Below are 22,469 nucleotides of genomic sequence, written 5' to 3' on the forward strand. Positions count from 1 at the left end.
CAGATCAGGTTTCCTAGTCTCAGAAGATCCATCAAAAGGAGGAGTTAGCCAGGTGGTGGTGGCCAGCTCTTGAGAGGCAGAGGCAGGCGGATCTCTGAGTTCGAGGCCAGCCTGGTCTACAGAGTAAGTTCCAAGGACAGCCAGGGCTACACAGAGAAACTCTCTCTTAAAAAACAAAAAACAAAACAAAACAAAAAGGCGTTAGCCTAGCACCACAGAGTCCTGTGGAAAGGGATGTCAGAACAGGGTCAACAGACGGCTGGAGCAAAGACTGCACACATATTTCTATCGTGAATCAATTCATGGGTATTTATTCTGCTCTAACATCATTTCAGGCCATGCCTCCAGCGCACATGGTGCTGGGCCTCAAGCAGACTTGGAAGCCTCTTCTGCACCCAGGGTTTCCGCACCTTCTTCATGTTCCTGAAGTTTGGGCCTCTTTAGTTGGGGAGGCTCGTCCTGGGGCTCTTCAGGTATCTCTGAAACGTTAACAGACTTCAGGTTAGTAAGCATTGAGGGTGAGTCAGGTCAGAGGCAAGACGAGGGGCAAATGGCCTGTGAGCGCCAGGACTGCCTCAAGGAACAGAACTACATCGCTGGGTCTCAACCAAGGAGACTGCGTGTCAAGAGACAGGGCATGCCTCTGACAGTTGAAGACGTGACAGGGTAAGAGATGGTAGCAGGTGGGGACTGGAGAGATGGCTTAGCAGTTAAGAGCGCTGGCTGTTCTCCCAGAGGACCGGGGTTCAGCTCCCAGCACCCACACAGCAGCTCACACTCAGCTCCCAGCACCCACGCAGCAGCTCACAACCGTCTGTAACTCCAGTTCCAGGGGATCTGAGACCCTCACACAGGCATACAAGCAAGCAAAACCCAAAGTACATTAAGTAAATAAATCTTAGGAAAAAAAAAAAGAAGTGACATCAGGGATGTTATTAAGCCCCCTACCCACTCTGCCCCACATATCAGCCGGCATGACGTGGAAAGAACCATCCCCCAGAAGCTGCCACTGTTGAGTGCACAGGGTCATTTTACTCCTGGAAGGCAAACAGTCGCCAGTGCCTCCAAAGGCCGCTCCCGGGAAGACACTGGCCTTCTCAGAGCCGACCTAAAATCAGGTGTTAACTTCCAAAAGAACACATCCTATCTGTGAAATATCCACCAAAGCTGACGCTTACCTGACGCCATCGCTTCCGTGGAGGAGGTGGCAGTTCCGCCGCTGGGTAGTGGATTTGGCGCAGCCTCTGCCTTTAATGGTGTTAGGTTTATTCGCCTTGATTGAAAAAAGTAAAAGGGTGGACCGCTCCTTAGTGTTCAGATATGAAGCCAAGTCTCAAAACCACCAAGGAAACAGACTTTCCCACAGGGCACATCCAGCAGGGCCGTAAGTGCTGTCATGTGCTGCCATGCCCACTGAGGGCAACGCTCTTCTCACGGGAGGCTCCGCCATCACAGCTCATAGTCAGTGGTCACACAACCAGGTACCCGAGTGTCAAAGGCTGAGTTCTGCCTTCCACAGCTGGTGGAATGTGAACCCCAAACACACATGATCCCTTTCGAAATTCGGAGTTTTGCGTCCTGATAACTAGCGTTTTCTTTTTAGAGTTACAACTGCAGAGAACTCGGTAAACGGATGAGAAGAAACCAAGAGAAGCAATTTAACTCCAAAAATACCTCAAAGAACACCTTCCTGCACCTAAAAGGAATAGAATATTAAAAAACGCGTCTTGTGCCAGTGGTGGTGGTGGCACAGGCCGTTAATCCCAGCACTTTAATCCCAGGCAGATCTCTGTGAGTTCAAGGCCAGCCTGGTTTACAGAGCAAGTTCCAGGACAGCCAGGGCTGTATGGTGAGACCCTGTTTCAAAATACCAAGAGAAAAGAAAAAAAGAAAATCTATCACACTGTGGGGCTGGAGAGACAGTTTAGCAATTAGGAGTGTTTGCCACTTGGCCAAAGGCCCCAAGCGCAGTTCCCAGCACTGTCAGGGGTGCCTAGGGGACCTAGTACCCTTTTTGAGCCTCCAAGGGCACCTGAGTGCGCGCTACACACACACACACACACACATGTACACGGACACGCATGTACACGGACACGCATGTACATGGACACGCATGCACGCATGCATCTTTAAAATACATTCTTATTCTATAGAAAATAGATTTTTCAAAGAGTCAAACATTATATTTAAATTGTAACATGAATTTACTAATCATCGGAAGAACATAGCAGGAGACCGGGAGGCAAGGAGTGGGAACCCAACTTACCAGCCTACACCTCATTGAGCCCACCTAGAGAATGAGAAGGAAGACAGACAGGTGAAGAAGGGAGGGGATGTGGGCAGCAGCTGTTTGGAGACGCTGGTATGGATGCAGCAAGCAGACAGCTGTGGGCAGGGCATCACTTGCGAGGCCCCAGCCCACCAGTGCCCCACAGCCAAGTAGCTGAGATAGGCACACAGCAGCGCTACTCGGCCATGAAAGAAGGAATCTGCCCATCTGTGTCACGTGGATAAGCCCAGAGGACAGGCTGAGTGGAAGACACAATCTCCCCTCAGATGAGGGATCAGAGGCTGTTCTCGTGGATTCTTCTTAGGGGCGGGATGGGGGACTGAGACAGGGTCTTGTATGTACGCAAGCTGGTGTGGAACTTATGTGGTCCAAGATGCCCAAATCACAGTCCTTCTGCCTTATCCTCCTAGAGGCTGGAGGACGAGCGCCTGGAGGCCCACGCCACCTGGACTGATCTCATAGAGACTGAAACTGTTGTGGAGGCTAGGGTCAGGAGAGGGATGAGAGAGATGCAGCAACTGACACAGAGTCACTGCTAGACTAGGAGTGAGTTCTGGTGCCCCGCGTAGAGCAGAGGACGTGATTAACAATGGGGACGTGTGTAAGAGCGGATTCTCAAAAGGCTAAGTCTTGTGGACGGAAATGCTAAATGATCTGACCCATACACGGTGTACATGCATATCAAAATATCATAATGGGCAGGGTACTGGTGGTGCATACCTTTAATCCCAACATTAAGGAGGCAGAGGCAGGCAGATCTCTGTGAGTTTGAGGTCATTCTGGTCTACAGAGCTAGTTCCAGGACAGCCAGGGCTACGCAGAGAAACCCTGGCTGGAAAACACAAAACAGTGTCTCCCATGGGAACATATGGTAATCAGTGCTAATCAAAATCCCATCGGGGATGGGGATGCAGTTCACTTGGTCGGGTACTTACTTGCCTAGCATGGACACAGCTCTGGGTTTGGTCCCCAGCAGTACATAAAACTAAATGGCCCTAGAACTCAGGAAGACAGGAGAGGATTGCAGAAAGTTCCAGGCCAGCTTGGGCTCCATGAGACCCCGTTTCCATTTTAAATACATAAATACAAGACGTGCAGTTTACAGAGGAATATGGGCCTGTGAGGGTGTGGGTAAGCTTCCTGCAAGGGCCCACGCAGAAGGTCCCTGGGTTGTGGCGGGATGACAGGAAGGTCCAGGGGTTGCTGAGGGTGCCCTTGAAGGGGATATAAGGACTGGCTCCTTCTTCCCTGTCCTACCCTCCCAGCCTGTGAGGTCAGCAGCTTCCTGTCCCACATACACGCATCCCTATATCCTGTACTGACGAAGGCCCAGAGCAAAGAGGCAATGAACTGTGGATTGCCGCCTCGGAAGCTGGGAGCCAAAGCAAGGCTCGCCTCCTTTGGGGATTGTTTCAGGCCTCTAGTCAGTGTGGGGAAGCTCCGCATTGCTCCTCTATTTCCTACACGACAGGAGGGGCCTGGTACCACTGAGCAGGGCTGAGCTGGAAAGAGGGCACTGGCTGTCACCTAAAGGACCCCCACCAGGGCCAGGGGGGTCACAAAACCAGGACGACAGAAGACACACTCAAAGGGCCTCAGCAAAATTTGAGTGTCACCAGGATGAGTAGGTACCTAGGGCTTCCCCAGGAAGCAGGAACTGAGATCTCTAAGAGCAGAACGTGTTCTGGGAATACAACAGTAGACTCTGGAGACAATGCATAGGAGACTCAGAGAAAAAGACCCAGGGCTGGACGGTAGGCCAGCACATGTCACAGGGGGAGGCAGGGTGCCCAGCACACATCACAGGTGGAGACAGGGTGCCGAGCACACATCACAGGTGGAGACGGTGCCCAGCACAAGTCACAGGTGACCAGCACACATCACAGGTGGCCAGCACACATCACAGGTGGCCAGCACACATCACAGGTGACAGGTAACATAGGCATATTTGCTAATGGGGCTCATTTCACAACACTTTCTTGTTTTGTCAAATGCTCTTACCGAGGAGTTGTCTTGCCCCACGACTGCAGTGTGTTCAGGGTGACCCTCCGGGGTTGGGGGACTTTTGTGTTCTGACCAGCAGGCTGCAGGATCTTCTCCTCAGAAGGCCGTGGCAAGGAGCTTTTGCCTGCAGGAGGGGCTCCCGCAGGAGGGGATCCCGCAGCAGGGGCCGAGGGACTGTCCTTGAAGGCAGAGGGAACTGGAGACTGCAGCGTTGGCGAGGGGCTGGTGCAGGGACTGCTGGCGTCTTGGGCTCTGTCGGTGGGGGTCCCTTCGACTGATCTGGACCCTGGTGGTGATCCCTGGTGTGTCTGGCTCTTGGTTTTCTTTGCTGTATCGGGAGTTCTTATGCTTAACACTGGCTTCTCTTTCAAAGGAACGCCAAGTTCACCCTTCTCAAAGGTCACAAACGAACAATAACCATCCGTGGAGGAAATGGCCAGGAAGGTCCCATCACTGGACCTGGGTTTCCAGAACAAGGAAGAAGTCAGTTACTGACGGCCACAGATCATACTTCCATGACCAGGTAGGAAATAGAAGCTAATCACGAGATGTGTTTGTCTGAAGGCGACAGTCAGGGGAGCAGCACAGAGTTTGAACGGGCTCTGCAGGCATGCAGTGTCCCTTCCCAATCCCATCTCAGCCCCCGAAGCCACCCTGATCTCTGTGCCCTCCTGTCCACTTCACCGGGATAAATGTGAGGTGACCCTTTTCTTTTCCCAACATAGAGAATAAATTTAGGGCTGGTGAGACAGCTCAGTCGGTAAAGGCTCTTACTGTCCAAGCCTGAAGTCAGAGCTCAACTCCTGTGGGCTACGTGAGTCTACAAAGTCATCCTCTGACCTCCATATGTGAGCTGTGGTAGAGGCTCTTACTGTTCAAGCCTGGAGTCAGAGCAACTCCTGGGGGCTACGTGATTCTACAAAGTCATCCTCTGACCTTTATACGTGAGCTGTGGCGTGCACGCGCGCGCGCGCACACACACACACACACACACACACACACACACACACTAGAAATTTTTTATAAAGATTTAAAGAAAAATCAAGGGCCTACAAGAGGTAGTTCTTGCCTAGTGTATTCCAGGCCCTGGTTCAGTACTAAGCTAGTGGGTAGACACTTTTCATCCCAGCACATGGGAAAGGGGAGCCGGAGGGTCAGGATTTCACCGTCACCCTCAGGCACTGGGTAGAGCTGAGGCCACCCTAAGCTACGTGGCACTGGGGGTGGGTAGGCAGGCAAAAATAACGGTGAGTGGCCAACCTGGCCAGAGTACAGGGCGGGCCCAAGGCAATGGAGTCCACAGGGACCTAAGTCACCAGAGGAAGGGTAGTGTCAAGTGATACTGCCTGGTGAGGTCCCCAGGGCTTCCCCTCAGCTCACTGGGATCTGACTAACCCCACAGGGCTGTGTGCATTGCGTCAGAACTCACTGCTGGGCACAGATAAGGCTCAACAGGTCCGAGGGTTTGTGCACAAGTCTGATGAACTGAGTACAGCTCCCTGGAGCCCATGTGGAAGGAGAGAACAGGCTCCTGCAAGCTGTCCTCTGAAGCTCACAGGCATGTGGACAAGTATGTACACACGCACCAGGAACAGGCATCTATGGACATGTATGCACACGCGCACCAGGAACAGACATGCTATGGTAAGGTACATGTATGTACACACGCACCAGGAGCAGACATGCTATGGACGTGTGTGTACACACGCACCAGGAACAGGCATGCTATGGTTAAGGTACATGTATGTACACACACCCCAGGAACAGACATGCTATGAACATGTATGTACACACTCATCAGAAACAGACATGCTATGGACATGTACGTACACACACACCAGGAACAGACATGCTATGGAACATGAATATACACACGCACCAAGAACAGACATGCTATGGAACATGTATGTACACACGGCAGGAACAGACATGCTATGGACATGTATGTACACGCACCAGGAACCGACATGCTATGGACATGTATGTACACACACCAGGAACAGACATGCTATGGTTAGGTACATGTATGTACACACACACCAGGAACAAAAATGGCTTCCATTTTAATAAAAGTTCCTTCATAGAAACTGGTGAACAAGACCAAATTGGAGCTCTGTAGAGACAAAATACTCCCTGCTCCGAGGTCCCTCTCGTGAAATAGAGGCCAGCCCCTCTTCCACATCCTGTCTGTTAGCTACTCACCAGGAAATGTCACTCAGGGTATGGTAATGGATGTTCGTCACGTAGCCAAATGGGAAAGGCTGCTGCGTGTCATACAGCAGTACGGAGTCCTCAGAGGCCACAGCAAACACCATACGGTAGGGCAGGCTCACCAGCTCGGGGCTGGGCTCCTCTGATGGGGAGAGGACAAACTGATTGAAGCTACAAAAACAGAGTTCTCAAAGGGGAGAGCCAGTCCTCCCCAAATTCCTTCCCCTGGGAAGGAAATTCCATGTCACTGAAAGCCAGTTTACTGTAAGCCATACAAGCATTCAGTTCCTGGGCTGCCAAGATGGATCAGTGGGTAAAGGCGATTGCTACCCAGCCTGCCAATGTGAGTTCAATCCCCAAGACCCACACGGTGAAAGGAGAGAGCTGACCTGCACACGTACACCGAGGGATGCAAGAACCACCCCCAACACACACACACTTGAACATAGTAATAAAATAAAAAATTTAAATCAAAAAGAATTCAAGCTGGGCATTGGTGCTGCAAACCTTCAATCCCAGCACTTGGGAGTCAGAGGCAGGTGGATCTCTGTGAATTTGAGGCCAGTCTGGTCTACAGAACGAGTTCCAGGGCTGTTATACAGAGAAACTGTGTCTCAAAAAACAAAAAGAACGACAAATTAAAAAAAATAATTCAGTTCCTTGCATTTATATGAGAATGAATCAGAGGCCCAACCAGAAACTATGGTTTCTGAGTGTCATGAACCTTCTAAGTGTAGCTTTCTGTTAGGAGAATGATTTCATTTGGTGTTTACTTTAAAGTGCTTACTTCAGCAAGGGATACTTTTTCTCTTTGGGGGGAGGCGTGGCAGGACCCTGTGTGTGTGTGTGTGTATACGCATGCATGCATGCGTGTGCATGTAATACTCTTTAGCTCAGGCTGACCTATAATCCCGGGACATACAGCCCAAGCAAACCTCAAACTCACAGCAACTGGGCCAGTCTTGCAAGCGTTGAGATAACAAGGTGTGCTACCATGCCTGCTCTAGTCATGCTTTTAAAGCTATGGAGTTAACAGTATCACTTGTACTAAGGATATAAAAGTTTATAGATGCGTCCGCTTCCACCCCGGAGGAAACAGGGACCAGAAAACTTTCCCCACTATACCAGACCAGGTAAGTGGACAGCAGCCTTCAAGTCACAGTTGGTAAGGGACCATGGCCCAGACAGTGGCACAAGCACAGAGTCCACTGATGTGGGATTCCTCTCTGTGTGCTGTGATAACCACTGGTGTATAAAGAAACTGCCTTGGCCTGTTGATAGGGCAGAACTTAGATAGGCAGGGAAAACTAAACTGAATGCTGGGAGAAAGGAGGCAGAATCAAGAAGAAGCCATGGAGCCGCAGAGGAGAGAGATGTGCTGAAACTTTGCTGGTAGGCCACGACCTTCTGGTGATGCACAGATTAATGGAGATGGGTTAAATTAAAATGTAAGAGTTAGCCAATAAGAAGCTGGCGCTATCCAGCACTCAGGAGGCAGAGGCAGGCGGATCTCTGTGAGTTCGAGGCCAGCCTGGTCTACAAGAGCTAGTTCCAGGACAGACTCCAAAGCCACAGAGAAACCCTGTCTCGAAAAACCAAAAAAAAAAAAAAAAAAAAAAAAAAAAGCTGGCACTAACGGGCCAAGCAGTGGTTTAATTAATTACAGTTTCTGTGTGATTATTTCGGGGCTGAGTGGCCAGGAACTAACTAGCGGCCCCCTTACTACAGTCCACAGTCACCTCCACTGGCTGCCAGGCAAGCCCGGGGAGGCAGAGACCCCAGGCACAGCCTTGGTGACTCTCTGCGGAAAGGTTGGGCCTCAGAGCTCAGGAATCCTAGGCAGCCAGAAAGCTCTAAGTCAGCTCAGTGCTGACTGGAATAGGCCAGCAGAGATGCTACCTGAGACTGAGGAAGGGACTCAGAGATCTAATCATCCCCAGCAGGGTGTGCTTCCTATGGGCCCAGGGGGAAACCTCACAGTCGCTGGGCATCAGTTAGTGTGCAAAGTGTGTCATGAACCAAATGTTGCCTGGTCCTGCTTAATGAACCTTAAAAGCAACAGCCCAAAGGATCAAAACATTTCTAAGCAACATAACTTCATCCCTGAAAAAACTTCAAGAATATCTCTCCAAGACCTGAAATACCCAGCATTGGCTAAGGTGGATACAATGTATGGAAAGAGAGTAAAACTTCAGACACAGGAAAGGAAAAGAAAAGGGCTGAGGCCATAGCTCAACAGGCTTTAGCATGCAAAGCCCTGGTTGAAGGCTCAGGAACACCTAAGTGGTGTGGTGTGGTGATGCATTGAACAATGAGGAAAAAGGCACACTATGGGACACTGCACAGGAATGTGCACATGTCCAACATGCTATGGGGGGCGGGAACGGACTCTCGATTGATGGAGGAAGGTCATTGGTTAATTAATAAAGAAACTGCTTGGCCTCATAGGTTAAAACATAGGTGAGAGGAGTAAACAGAACAGAATGCTGGGAGGAAGAGGAAGTGAGCTCAGATGCTATGCTTCCCCTCTCTGGGGCAGACGCGATGAAGCTCCGACCCAGGATGGACGTAGGCTAGAATCTTCCCGGTAAGCGCACCTTGGGGTGCTACACATATTATTAAAAATGGGCTAGTCCAGGTGAGAGAGTTAGCCGAGAAGAGGCTAGATATAATGGGCCAAGCAGTGTTTAAAAGAATACAATTTGTGTGTTGTTATTTTGGGGCATAAGCTAGCTGGTGGCCAGGAGCCGGGCAGCAGGAACGCAACCCACAGCTCCCTCAACACTCAATGTCTTCACAGCAAACATAAATGCTGAAGAAACGAGACACAACGTGATTTAAACATTATACACACACCAAAACATCACAGCATGCCCCTGGAAACACATCATTCTTGCATGTAAAATGGAAAAAGTTAAAAATCTGAGCCAAATCTGCGCAGCTTTCTCCGCAAAAGACATCCACCAAGTACCCACTCCAGGGAGAACACACACACCCACCCACCCCACCACTGTGGTTCTGATGGTACCTGTTTCCGCTGCCGGCCTCAGTTCGAAGTAGACTGGACAGCAGCGGACAGCGAGAGTCGCCTTCCCAGGGCACGGAAGGTGGGCGATTGGCCTGCAAGGTTGACTGCAGGTTAGCAACAGGCACTGTGGCTCAGCAACCGGCCGAACCGAGACCTCCAGCTGCCTACCTTTTCAGATGTTTTCTGGAGAACACATAGGTTGTGTTTGTCACATTCTCACCAGATTCCATACATCCGGCTGGAGAGCAGGGGATGGGAGGGAGGGAAGAGTCAAGGTTACAGGGTTACAAGGTTTCCCAACAAAAGACCCCAAGCCTTCTAATCTGGCTTGCAAAATGCTCTTCCCCTCAAGTGACAAACTACCAATGCTTCTGTGACAGAAACAAGCGCAATGTTCCCTTTGGCTCGTCCTAATCTGCTCCAGTTCCACCTGCCTGCCACCTCCCCGCATGGCCTGAGGTCCCTGCAAGCCCAGGGCAGGAAGAAGGTAGAGTCAGGAGCATTCACTTGTAAAACCCTGTGCTTGAGAGCAGAGGCAGATCCGCCCGTGGGTGGGCCCAGCTGCCAGCGCTCCACCTGAGACCCCAGGTCTGTTCCCAGCATTCAGACCTTGGCTGTCCATCTCTCCAAACCAGCCTTCTGGTTGTCCGGAGACCTAGCCTGTGCTGTAACCTGCAGCCTCCAGCAGAACCTAACCGTCACATGGTATAACACGTATATGCATGCCATCTGACAAGTGACCATTCTAGAATGAGGACATTACTCGTTTTTATGCTGAGCCATTCCCTGCGCACCTCTCCACACTACCCCACTGTGGCAATGGCTCTCTGTCCTTGGGCACATGTGACCCACCGTTCATCACAGCTCAGGCACAAACACTCCCACAGGGTGGTCTTTTCCGTGCCTCTGTTGTAAGCACAGAATTACACTTTCCCTGTTTGCTCGTTCCTGTCAGTAACTCCCAAGTCAGCACGCAGGGCACCAAACCCTTCTTTTTTGGGCTGCACCACAATATTTACTAATAGTAAACTACTGTCCTCCTTTGAGAGATACCCATTTGGGGGAAGGGTTGGTTGTTTTTATTTGCTTGGTTTTTGATTTGTTTGTTTGAGATAGGGTCTCATGCACCCCAGACTGGTCTCGAACTCACTATACAGCCAAGGATGACCTTGAACTCCTGGTTCTCCACCTCCACCTTCCAACACCAAATGTTGAATTACAGTCAAGTGCTACCACATGTAGCTGACATACACGCCTAGAAACTCCTATGCATTTCCTTGCTAAGGAACTGTGCCTCAGATGTGAGACACAGGGACTAGATGACATTAACTGTTACCAGGGTGCCTTTGAGACACATTAACAAGCCATGTTCCCAGCACAGTACCCACACCCTCGCAGCAGTCATGGGAACTGTTATTTTTTGCAATCTGAAGAGAATAGCAGGATGGCACACAGCTCATTCGGCATTTGCCTGTTTCTGAGCATCAGAACCAGTTCTTGGGTGCAATCGGTACCCTTCCTCCATCAGTCTACTTATTTACGGTGCTAAGGCTGCACCTCAGAGTCCCACACATTAGGCAGGCATTTGACCAGAGTTACATCCAGTCCTCAGTTTCCCTTTAGCGTTTTTTTTCTTTTGTGTTTTGTTTTCTTGCTGACAAAGAGGACCATTGTAGGATACATTGTATCAAAAGCGGCAGGCGCCACTTCCATCACATGACCACTGCTATAACCTGCTACACCTTTACCATATGAAAGGTATACACTCAGAGCTAGCCTGGCCTGAACACCTATAACCTCAGCAGTGGGGACACAGAGAGGGGAGACCATACTCAGCTACACAACAAGTCCAGGGCTAACCTGAGCTACACAAGACCATGACACAGAACAAAACAAAACAAGTTCTGGGCTAGAGATGTAGCTCAGTTGGTAGAATGCTCGCCTAGTATGCTTGAGGTCCTGGGTTCATTCCCAGTACTGTTTACAGTGTGCCGGTGCATGCCTGTCATCCCAGCACCTGAGGGCGGAGGGAGGTGGCGTTCTAGGTCATCTCCAGATACACAGTGAATTCCAGGTGTGCTTGGGATGTGTGAAACAAACAAACAGAGATCAGGACAGATGGATGGGAATGTTGAAGCCCTAAAACTCTTCTAAGTAAAATTCATCTTTGGGAAAAGAGCGCTCCAAGCCTTTCGACTCCCAAGCTTTGCTGAGCATCAACATCATCTCATTATCCAAGGTCTGAAGTTCCCAAAGGACGCAGTGTGCGGACAAGGCCCCAGTGCTCTGCCCACACCTGCCAGGGCTGACCAGTGTCACACACGGGAATCTCTATGTCCCCAGGCTGCCATCACACCCCTATGTCACACCAAGTCAGACACACCTGGAGTGAGAAGCAAAGATCCGTCTGGAGTGAAACTGAGTCTGCGAAAGAATGACTTCATGCTATCATCGTGAAACATTCGGAAACTTCGTGCCTGTGGACATAGAGCTCAAAGTCAGGCCAGCGCATCTCACTGCCCACTAAGGCCCGCCACTTAGGACGGGCCTGACGAGAACTAAAGCACCCCAATCGGGAATAACTGTGCAGGAACACAGAACTAAGTCATTTATGAGAACTGGCCGGTCAATAAGGTGGTCCAAGAGGTCTGCGAGGGTTAGAAGCTCCCAGATCTCAAAGTACTGTTGAAAGGGGATGGCGAAATGGTTTATGCTGGGCTGGCAACACTGTCTGGGGTAAACAACACTTGTTGCTTGATGTGGGATTCCCCTCTGTATGCTGTGGTTAAATGGGTTAAATCACCATTAATGAATAAAGAAACGCTTTGGACCTATAGCAGGGCAGAACTTAGCTAGGTGGGAAAAACTAAACTGAATGCTGGGAGGAAGAAGGCAGAGCGAGAGAAGCCATGTAGCCCTGCTGGAGACAGACACCGTAACTTTGCTGGTAAGCCACTGCCACGTGACGATACACAAATTAATGGAGATGGTTTAAATTAATATGTAAGAGTTAGCCAATAAGACGCTAGAGCTAATGGGTCAAGCAGTGATTTAATTAATACAGTGTCTGTGGGATTATTTCGGGGCTGAGCAGCTGGGAACCAACAAGTGGCCTCCTCCTACAGTTGCCAAGCCTGTTGACTGGAGTTCCATCCCCAGGATCCACACAGGGGACTGAGAGAACTGCCTCCTGACCTTCACAAGCACACTGGCATGTACACGCACACAGATGAAATAAAAAGCACTTCCTACCTCTCCTTCGGGCCCCAGCATCTTTGAAATGTTGAAAGCCACACGCTTCTTCTGAGTGCTATAGACCCGCAGCACCCTGCAGAAAGAGAAGCCCAAGTGTCACTCCGGAATAGGAACCCGTGTACACGTATAACTAGTGAGATTTGTCTCGTGCAGATGGTCTTGTTGGCAGAGCTTTCTAGCATAAAGAATGCCAGATATGATAACTTGTACCTGTGATTCCAGCACATGGTAGGCTGAGGCAGGAGGATCACCATGAGTTCAAAGCAGGCCTTGGTTATAGAGTGAGACATTGGAAGGCTGAGGCAGGAGGATCACCATGAGTTCAAAGCCAGCCTTGGCTATAGAGTGAGACATTGGAAGGCTGAGGCAGAAGGATCACCATGAGTTCAAAGCAGGCCTTGGTTAAAGAGTGAGACACTGGAAGGCTGAAGCAGGAGAATCACCATGAGTTCAAAGCCAGCCTTGGTTAAAGAGTGAGACACTGGAAGCTGAGGCAGGAGGATCACCATGGTCGAAGCCAGTCTTGGCTATAGAGTGAGACACTGGAAGCTGAGGCAGGAGGATCAGTAAGACATGGTTGTGCTCCCCTCACCCATAAAGAGTTAGGATAGAAATGCCAGCAAATGAATCTTGCTCCCAAGGGACTGTTCCCACTAACCAAACTGGCCTCTCTCAACAAGACATTAGAAAATACATGGTATTCAGAACACAACAGTCTACAATTAAAAAAAAAAAACAAACCCTATTGGTTGTATATTGTTCCTATTTCAGGGCCATATTAAATTAAATATAGTTGAGGGTTGGGGATGAAGCTCCATTACCCGAGTGCTTGCCCAGCGTGCCTGATGCGTGTTCAGCCCCCAACACTGCATAACCCAGGGCCTGGCAGAGCAGCTGAAATCCGAGCACTCGGGAGGTAGAGGCAAGAAGATGTGAAGTCAGAGACAGCCTTGGCTATGTAGAAAGTTTGAGGCCAGCCTGGGCTACGTGAAACATTGTCTCAAAAAAAACCAATAAAGGTCTGGAAAGAGGGCTCGGTGACTGGCTTGGTGACTAAGAGCATGCTCTGCTCTGGTAGAGGACCCCAGTTTGTGCCCAGCACTGACCGCCCACAACTGTGTGTAACTCCAGTTTCAGGAGATTCCGTGCCCTCTTCTGGCCTCTGAGAGCACCAGGCACACACGGTGCACAGACACACACGCAGGCAAACACACAAGCTCCTTCTACACCAATTCATCCATCCACGAAAGATTCACCGGTGCCAGTTCTGCATAAGGCACCTGGCCTATCATTCCTGTCTTTTTGGAATAAGCAAATCAAGAACAAAAGAGCCAGGCTGGCGAGATCGCTCAGAGGTTAAGAGCACTGACTGCTCTTCCAGAGGTCCTGAGTTTAATTCCCAGCAACCACATGGTGGCTCACAGCCATCTGTAATATGATCTGGTGCCCCCTTCTGGTATGCAGGTGTACGTGGAAGAAATGTTGTATATATAATAAATAAATAAATAAATCTAAAAACAAAAAAGAACAAAAGAGCCCAAACCGAACTATTGAAGCCCTTCCTGAGGCTGTGATAGAGGATCTACAAAAACTTCCATTACTTACACACCTGTCGCAACTCAGGGTCGCAATATATTGACCCAAAGGGTCCCAGGTAACTCCTTGTACGTAACTTTTATGTTCGTTGAAAATGGAAATCTTCTGCCCTATGAAGAACCACACAAAAGCATTATTAAGACCACCGCGGCACGCTGCATGAACTCAGACTTCCACACTATGGCCTCGTTCCAGCCGGCCACTCTACAGGCAGTCCTGGAGAGGGCATGTTCCCCAAGATCACTCCACACAGCCCCGCCCTCCAGTCCAGCACTCAGAGTAAGGGATTCAGGCTTCAACAGCAAGTGTAAGGCTATGTGGGTCAGAGGACCTGAGTTTAGTTCTCTGGGTTGGGTAGGGACGGGAACGAGAGAACGAACCCCTTGCCCTGTCTCATCTGAGCTTAGCATGGGTGGTACCTGGGAACAGCTGATGGAAAGACAGGAGTCAGGAAGAAGAGGAGGAGGAAGAGAAGTCACAGTATAATTAGAGGGCTTCGTATGTGAGGAACAAGCCAGGAAGACCGATAGCTGGGAGGTGATCTGGGTTTCAAAGAGGAAGCTGCAACCACTTGGGAAGGAGGACAGGGGCACCCAGGGTCCAAGGCTAGCCTTGGGTATGAACAGTTTCAAGACACTCTGGGCTACCTGAGACCCTGTCTCAAGAAGCTCAAACCAACCAATAAGCTGAAGTTTAGAAAATATGACAGAAGAGTCACAGTTAGGTCACAGACACAGAAGGGTGAAGCGGCTGTACCGGAAAGGCTAGCGTGGGCACTCAGTGGGTAAGCCAGTGGCAGAGCTTTCCCGGTGAAAGGAGAACGGTTGGCAAGCTTTCACAACCGACTAGCTCCCAAATCCAGCCTACACAGACTAGTATACTTCAAACTATGCAATAGTCAGTAATTTAAATTACCATTCAAAGGTTTTAACCATTTGAAAGCAAACAAAAAAACAAGCACAAGGCTCTGTGTTCAATCCATGAGAGGGGTGGGAAAGAAAACCTCCCCCAAAAGTGGTCTACCCTTCATTTTCCCAACTCTTTCACCCCCTCCCCTTCCTCTCACCCACCTCCTGCCACCCAGCTTCCACAGCCACCATCCACCACCACTGCTAACCCAGTGCCCATGACCCACACAGCACAGAACATGTGCCAGCCTAATTCTTTTATCTTTTTCTCTCTCTTTTTGAGACAGGGCTTCTCTGTGTAGCTTGGCTGTCCTGGATCTCATAGACCAGGCTGGCCTCAAACTCAGAGATCCACCTGCCTCTGCCTCCTGAGTGCTGGGATTAAAGGAGTGCGCCTCCGCCACCAGGCTGCTTCAGCCGAATCTCAATGCGCTGTCCTCCCTACTCCATAGGAGAGCATCTCTCTCCCTGAAAGTCTTTCTAGGAAGTTGGCTGGGATTAAGGCAGCTGGGGATTGAGAAGAGCACTCCAGGAGGCCTGAGTGGATTGCAAGTCTGCTGGTCAAGAGAAGACTACGAGGCCAGGCCTGGCAAGTGCAAGAGTTGAGAAACAGACCCGAGGCCAGGGCTGGGAAACTTAAAGGTGGCACACAACATAGAGCCCAGGCTGGGATTTGTCTCTAAGGGTAAAATGGAAGAAAGATGGTCAAAGGGACAGACTCTGCGGGTCTGAAATCACACGGGGGAGGCAAGCAAGAAAGAAAACAGCCAGCCAGAGGTTGGAATGAGAATGGCCCTGTAGCTCATCTGAATGCTTGGCCCCCAGTTGGTGGAACTGTTTGGGAAGGATTAGGGGGGTGTGGCCTTGTTGGAGAAGGGTGTCACTAGGGGTGCATTTTGAGGTTTTTAAAAGCCTGTGCCATTTCCAGTCAGCTGGCTCTCCCTCCCGGCTTCACAGCTGTGGAATAAGGCGTAAGCTCTCCAGTGTGGCTCCAGCGCCATGCCTGACTGCCTGCCATACTCCCCAGCATGATGGACGGGGACTCTCACCCTCCAAAACCATGAGCACCAAATTAAACACTTCCTTTTCTAAGTTGCTTTGGTCATGGTGCCTTACCACAGAAATAGAACAGTAACCAAGAGAGGGGGATAACAAACCAGAAACAGAGGACTCTGGGACCTGAATCTCCTGGGTGAGGGGTGGGGAAGGTGTTAGGAGCGGTGGGGGGGGGGGGGTACAGAGCTCCCCAGTAAAGGCTTTGGTGAACAGAAGGAGGTGAGAGAAAGACATGCCGCTGAGGTTGGTGTTGACTGAATGAAATGATGAGATCTAGGATGAGAACCTGATTTCAGCCTCTTCCATAGCTGTTCCCCGCTGTCATCCCCAACCCAGCCTTTCCCCGCTCCTCCTAACAGCTGATGCCTACCACTTGGTCTGGAGCCTGGCAGGTAGGAGCACCGACTGCTCTTATACAGGAACCACACAGGTAGTGCCCGCCCACAACTCTTCCTCCAGGGATCAGGCAACCATGGACTCTGTGACACTATGTGCTGTGCACATACGCCTAATTTAATATAAATAAATAACTATATCACTCACCTTTGCTAACATCCCATATGATAACCGTGTTATCCACAGAGGCGGAGGCCATCAAATTCCCATCAGTGGCCCAGCAAATATCATACACATCTTCTAAGTGGCCCCTGGAGCCCAAAGACAGAAGAAATAAGATTATAACTGCAAAAGAGAAAAGCTATCAAAAAGTTCCAGGTCTGAGATCATACATTTAAATGAGATTCTAGAAATTCTCAGTGGAGCTCTGTCAGCCCTGGCTATAAACTGTGTTCTCAAGGTTATGTATCTAAAATAAGTCAAAGGGCCTCGTGGGCCCACACAGATAATCCCAGCACTGGGAACTTGGGCAACAGTATGGAATTCAAGGCTAGCCAGGGCTGCCTGGCTCAAAAACAGAGGGGGGGGGGCACAATTCTATTTTTACCAAGGAAAATTTCATAATAGGAAGAAAAATCTATTTTTTTTCTGTTTTTATTCTTTATTATTTTATGAAGTAGGCAAAAAGTTAGGCACACAAAACTTTTTGTTTATTCTGGTTTTTTTGGGCAGGATCTCTCAGTGTTGTCCTGGCTGTCCTGAAACTCACTCTGTAGAACAGGCTGGCCTTGAACCCAGAGATCTGCCAGCCCCCCGCGTAAAGGCCTGTGCTGTGTCACCGCTGCCTGGCAGGCACACAAACTACTCAAGTACTCAGGCTGTAAAGAAGAGTCATCCAGCTGGAGCTTAAGCACACTCGCTGCTCTCCGGGGGGAATCAGATTCGGTTCTCGGCACCGAGAAGGACCACAGTGTCCCCAGTAACTGCAGTTCCAAGGGATCTGACACCCCCTCTGACCTCTGCAGGTGCCCACACGCAATGGCATGCACTCTCGCTCACACACACAATCATGACTTACAGAAAGTAATACAAACATAGCTCCCACAGCCCCTCCCCTTTACCTCAGGGTTTTTACCACAGTCCAGTTCTCCTTATTCAGCTGAGCCTCGTCCTCCTCCTGAAAGGCGCTAGGCTCTGGCTCCTTGCTGTCATTCATCTTCCACAACAGAATAGTGGCATCTGTGGGAGGATCAGTACAGTGTGAAGCAGCTTTCCCACGCCCTCCTCACCTCTGGAGTTTTAGGGTGTTGTGTAAGTTGTACGTAGCTCGATGGCCACTCTAGCCCTGAAGAGTCAGTCGTTCACTTCTAAGACTATGGACAGACTGTATGATGGTATGTCTATGCTTGTAATCCAGCCTCAGGGAGTCTAAGTCAGGAGGATCAGACATTCAAGGCTAGCCTTGGCTACATGGTGAGTTCAAAGCTAGCCTGGGCTACAGGAGACCCTATCTTAGAAAAACACAAGGAATTTGAAAAGGACAAGTAAATTTGTTTTCTTCCCTGAAACAAAAATGAAAACAATTCACAATAGAGCCAGTCTAGGCTCCTCATACATATAGGCTCCCTGGGCCAGCAAAATACCACTGCAGAGTAGCTGACTACAGGGAGAAACCGGACAAACGACTTAGAGACAGCTGCATACCCATCTCACAGGGCACCATGAGGACAGAATGGGAGGAATCCGCATAAAGTCCTTACAACATGGTGGCCTGGACATGGTAAGCCACCTATCCCTGCCACCTATCCATGCCATTACGGACACATCAGAAACCTTAGCTTGACACGAACAATGGTCTGAACCTGGCGATTTCTCCCAGGCTCATCATATAACCCACCACGCATGTGTTCCTTCCTGCCTGTCCAGGAAGAAGAGCGAGTGAGCGAGCGGAAATACAGAAGAGCGCACTCGAAGCCACCTGGGATCCGAGCTTACAAACTCATCGTGGAGCCTGCTGGACAGGGAGTGAGCCTGGAAAGATCAACGCTCTCCACGGTGTGACTAGAGGGAGGGGCAGTCTTCGAGGCAACGGGACTCTGGGAAGTGGGGAGCTGTCCAGGGCCATTTCGTAGGAGACAGTGAGAGCCTCAACGCTGCTCCACTTATAACCACTTCCCTATAACCGTGTGCGTGCACGTACATCTCTGCGTGTACATGGACACACATACGCCCATTCTGGGCATTCTGGCACACACACATTCTGGGCATTATGACATACAACTCAATCATTGCTCTTTGTGCAAACAAAAACTCTGGCTTGTTTTACTTTATGCTGTCCTCTAAAGTACGCAATGTATGGTATAAAGATCTCTTTGTCTGTGTTTTCTTCTCATGGCAGCACAGACAGACAACACAGATCAATCCACCCCAAACAGGCAGAAACTATGGGAGGGCTACACCAAGATGCAGGGCCCACGCCAACCACCAGAGATAGGCCCACCCAGTACCACTCCGGGACAATGACACAGTGTGCCGACTTTTCCTATCACACCCAACCAGCCTGCAGGGGACAAATGGGAAAAAAAAAAAGAAGCAATTCTCAGACATATCTTCTCGAGTTCAATGCTAAGTCTGCCATCTTCACACCTGATACACTCCAAAAATGGTACTTATCCAACAATCGGAAAGGCATATGGTCAGAGGGTCCATGACATCCCAAAGGGAAGACACAACCAGCTCAGATCCCACTATCTGACTTTCTTGCTTTCTGTCCCAATCTGGCCCTTCAATTCTCAGTCGTCCCGCCTCAGCCTCCAAGTGCTGTGGTTGCAGGCCTATGTCACCCCAGCTCAAATGTCACCATTAGTCAGGAGAGCTAAGCATGAGGCTGATGAACTGTTAAATACAATACTTACCGTCGCCTCCGGATGCTAAGATCTCCCCAGTCGGTGAAAACCGTACAACATTGACGGTTTTGGTGTGCCGAGCGAGATTGGAGAGAAATTCCACAGTGGCTTTCCCATCTGGCCCCTTCTCCACCTTCCAGATCTGTTGACAGCAAAATATTCACGAGAGAAAGAAAGACACCAGCCACCATCTATCTCCCTCTCACTAGACAACTATGTTTTCTGGCAGAAAATGCAATTTTCCTTTTGAAACTTTGCAAACTGAAGGAAGTGTTCGAGTAAACGTAAACCAGCAGTCCCTGCAGCTGCCATCTTTCCTGCCAGCTCTTTCTAGGGCAAATGGCCACAGCACAGGAAAGAGTCTCAGCATTTTTGTGACAAGGTCTCACCCCGCTCAAACTCACTATCCCTGAGGAAAATCTCCTACTTCGGATCCTCCATCCTGTACCAGCACCAGCGGTCTGGGTATTCTAAGACAGTGGGGACCAACTAGTAACAAAGTAGACAAAGTTAGTTAAGAAAGTCAATCTCTCCAGCCTTCCTTGCTTACCCCAGGCCTGGGAATTTAGCATTCCAGGCTAGGTGGCAAACCGACTTGAGCTGCTGGTTTCAGTTTCCAATGAAGGAATGAAAACTTGGACTCCACATGGGACTTCCCTGTGTCCTCCCACCTGCCCATTTACCCTGACGGCGGTGTCCACTCCCGCGGACGCCAGTCTGTGGATCCTGCAGGCTGCCGCATGCTGGAAGTCCAGGCTGTACACTGGCTCCTTGTTGTGCCAGGCGATTTCACACGTGATCACTTTCATCCTCCTGAGACTCCGCCGGGCAAAGGGAGGCTGGAAACGTTAGCAAAGAGTTAAAACAACGACCCTGGAACAGCAAGGGCGAGCCAGGAAAACTGCACTGCAACGCCAGCTGAGACGAGGCTGATGACGGACATCTGCAAACTTCAGCTAAACCATTCACACAGGCTCCCACTACTTTACCGGTAGTTCCGGAAAAGAAAGAAATCAAACGCCCGAGCCGGAGGTGAGGCGGGGGGCTGCAGCGCATCCCGCCGAGGTGGGGTCCTGGGACCGGTACCCGGGTACGAGCAGTCCCCCTGGCCAGCGGCCTCCCGGCAGAGGGACTTGTTGGGAGGGGCGCGGGTTCGGGCCTGGCGGGAGGCGCGCGGGTCCGGTCCCGGGTCCCAGTCGGGACGGCGGCCAGGGACGGACCGGCCTCCGCCTGAGCCAGCGCCGCAATCCCGTCCCGCGGCCCTGCGAGCAGCTGCAGCCCGACCCGGTTATGAGGCGAGGAAAACCCTGGATCAGCAAGGAACCTACCTGCCAGTCCGCGGTCCGCAAGGAGCCGCCACCGCCCGCTGCTTCCCGCGCGCCGCAGACCACGCCTCCTGGAGGGCGTGGACCAGGACGCTCCTCCCATTGTGGGCGGGGCTGTCTCAAGGCAAAGGCTCTTGCAGGGCGGGAGTCCTAGGGCGTCCCTCCTCCCCGTGGGCGGGGCCGCCGCGACCCCGCAGCTTCCGGTGGGCAGGGCTATGGACGCCCCTCCTTCCCGTGGGCGGGACTGCCAGGGCCCGTGGCTCTCGCGGGGCGGGACCCGGAATCTGTTCCCGCGTCTCTGGAGGTGCCTTCCCGACAGTTCTGCGGTGTTTTTCTTGGCGTTCAGCTTAGCCGACCCGGGTCTGCCTGCGGGGAATTTGCAGTCTGAAAGATAAACAGGGCTGGAAACACAGCCCAGCCTACTGGGGCGGGTTCCATCTCCAGACCCTGACTGTGATCCCAGCACTCAAGGGGGATCCTAAGCACAAGGTTATCCTCAGCTACTTAGAGAGTTCCGGGCCAGCCTGGACAATTTAAGACTAAACAAAAACAAAATATAACACTGTAGGACAGATGGAAAACTGGGACTCATTCGATATGACCAAATAACATCTGCCCAAAGCGGTATTTGAGAGCTCCCAGAATGGCTTCTGGAGTTCCAAATGTCAATAAACTAGAACCTGTTTTCTGCCCTCTCCTAGGGATTGTTGTTATAGTATTCACCCAATACTCAAGAGGTGGAAGCAAGACGAGAGCTAGGAGTTCAAGGTCATCGTTGACTACATGTCAAGTTTGAGGCGAGCCTGGGCTTCAGGCTGTGAATGTGCACAGGAAATCAAGCTGTGACTCCCATTCCAATTATTTAGTGGTTAATTCATCACCCATAACCCTTCTCAAATATTTTTAAGTAGCAAGACTCTTGTCTCCTATGGCCTTAACTTCTTATAGGTCAGCATTTGAAAAGTACATTTAAAAAATATTTATTTATTATGTATACAATATTCTGTGTGTATGCCTGCAGGCCAGAAGAGGGCGCCAGACCTCATTACAGATAGTTGTGAGCCACCATGTGGTTGCCGGGAATTGAATTCAGAACCTTTGGAAGAGTAAGCAATGCCACTGAGCCATCTCTCCAGCCATGAAAAGTACATTTTTATAAAGGGTTAATTTCAAGAACTGGAGAGATGACTCAGTGGGTCATTCTTTAATTTTTTTTTTATATTATGAACATTTTGTCTGCATGTCTGCATGAGGCTGTCAGAAGCCCTGGAACTAGAGTTACAGACAGGTGTGAGCTGCCATGTGGGTTCTGGGATTTGAACTTGGGTCCTCTGGAAGAGCAGTCACTCAGTGTTCCAGTCCAGCCATCACTCCAGTCCCCCCAGGTCATCTTCAAAGCACTTGCAGCTTTGATAGAGGGCCAGAGTTCAGTTCCCAGCACCAACATGGTGGCTCACAACTACCCTTAATTCCAGTTTTAGGTAATCCAACACCTCTTCTGACCTCCAATGGCACCAGGCAGAGGTATGGTACGCATACATACATACAGGCAAA

At 50.4% G+C, this 22,469-nt stretch overlaps 1 protein-coding gene across 1 annotated transcript; it reads right to left on the reverse strand.

The window, feature by feature from the left end:
* Positions 1-295: 295 nt before the first annotated feature.
* Chaf1b (chromatin assembly factor 1 subunit B) lies at positions 296-20,977 on the reverse strand. The gene is made up of 14 exons (XM_041673239.1): positions 20,919-20,977; positions 20,274-20,429; positions 19,600-19,732; positions 17,806-17,923; positions 16,892-16,995; positions 14,398-14,494; positions 12,786-12,861; positions 11,917-12,010; positions 9,702-9,771; positions 9,534-9,625; positions 6,497-6,647; positions 4,292-4,753; positions 1,179-1,273; positions 296-479 (listed from the first exon to the last, which is right to left on the reverse strand). Exons 2-14 carry the CDS (start codon positions 20,397-20,399, stop codon positions 367-369), a joined length of 1,731 nt encoding a protein of 576 aa, XP_041529173.1. The 5' UTR covers positions 20,400-20,429; positions 20,919-20,977; the 3' UTR covers positions 296-366.
* Positions 20,978-22,469: the final 1,492 nt, after the last annotated feature.

This window comes from Microtus oregoni, unplaced genomic scaffold (genome assembly GCF_018167655.1).
Source record: "Microtus oregoni isolate MIOR12 unplaced genomic scaffold, Mior012 000023F_ref0000262, whole genome shotgun sequence".
Classification (NCBI taxonomy): domain Eukaryota; kingdom Metazoa; phylum Chordata; class Mammalia; order Rodentia; family Cricetidae; genus Microtus; species Microtus oregoni.

Bases quoted from the DNA above. Each gene is read 5' to 3' on its own strand.
- Chaf1b (XM_041673239.1), bottom strand. From the start codon at position 20,399: ATGAAAGTGATCACGTGTGAAATCGCCTGGCACAACAAGGAGCCAGTG. The intron at 17,924-19,599 runs GTAAGTATTGTA...ATCCTCCCACAG, and splicing joins CTTAGCATCCGGAGGCGACG to ATGCCACTATTCTGTTGTGG. The intron at 4,754-6,496 runs GTGAGTAGCTAA...CTGGAAACCCAG, and splicing joins ACCCTGAGTGACATTTCCTG to GTCCAGTGATGGGACCTTCC.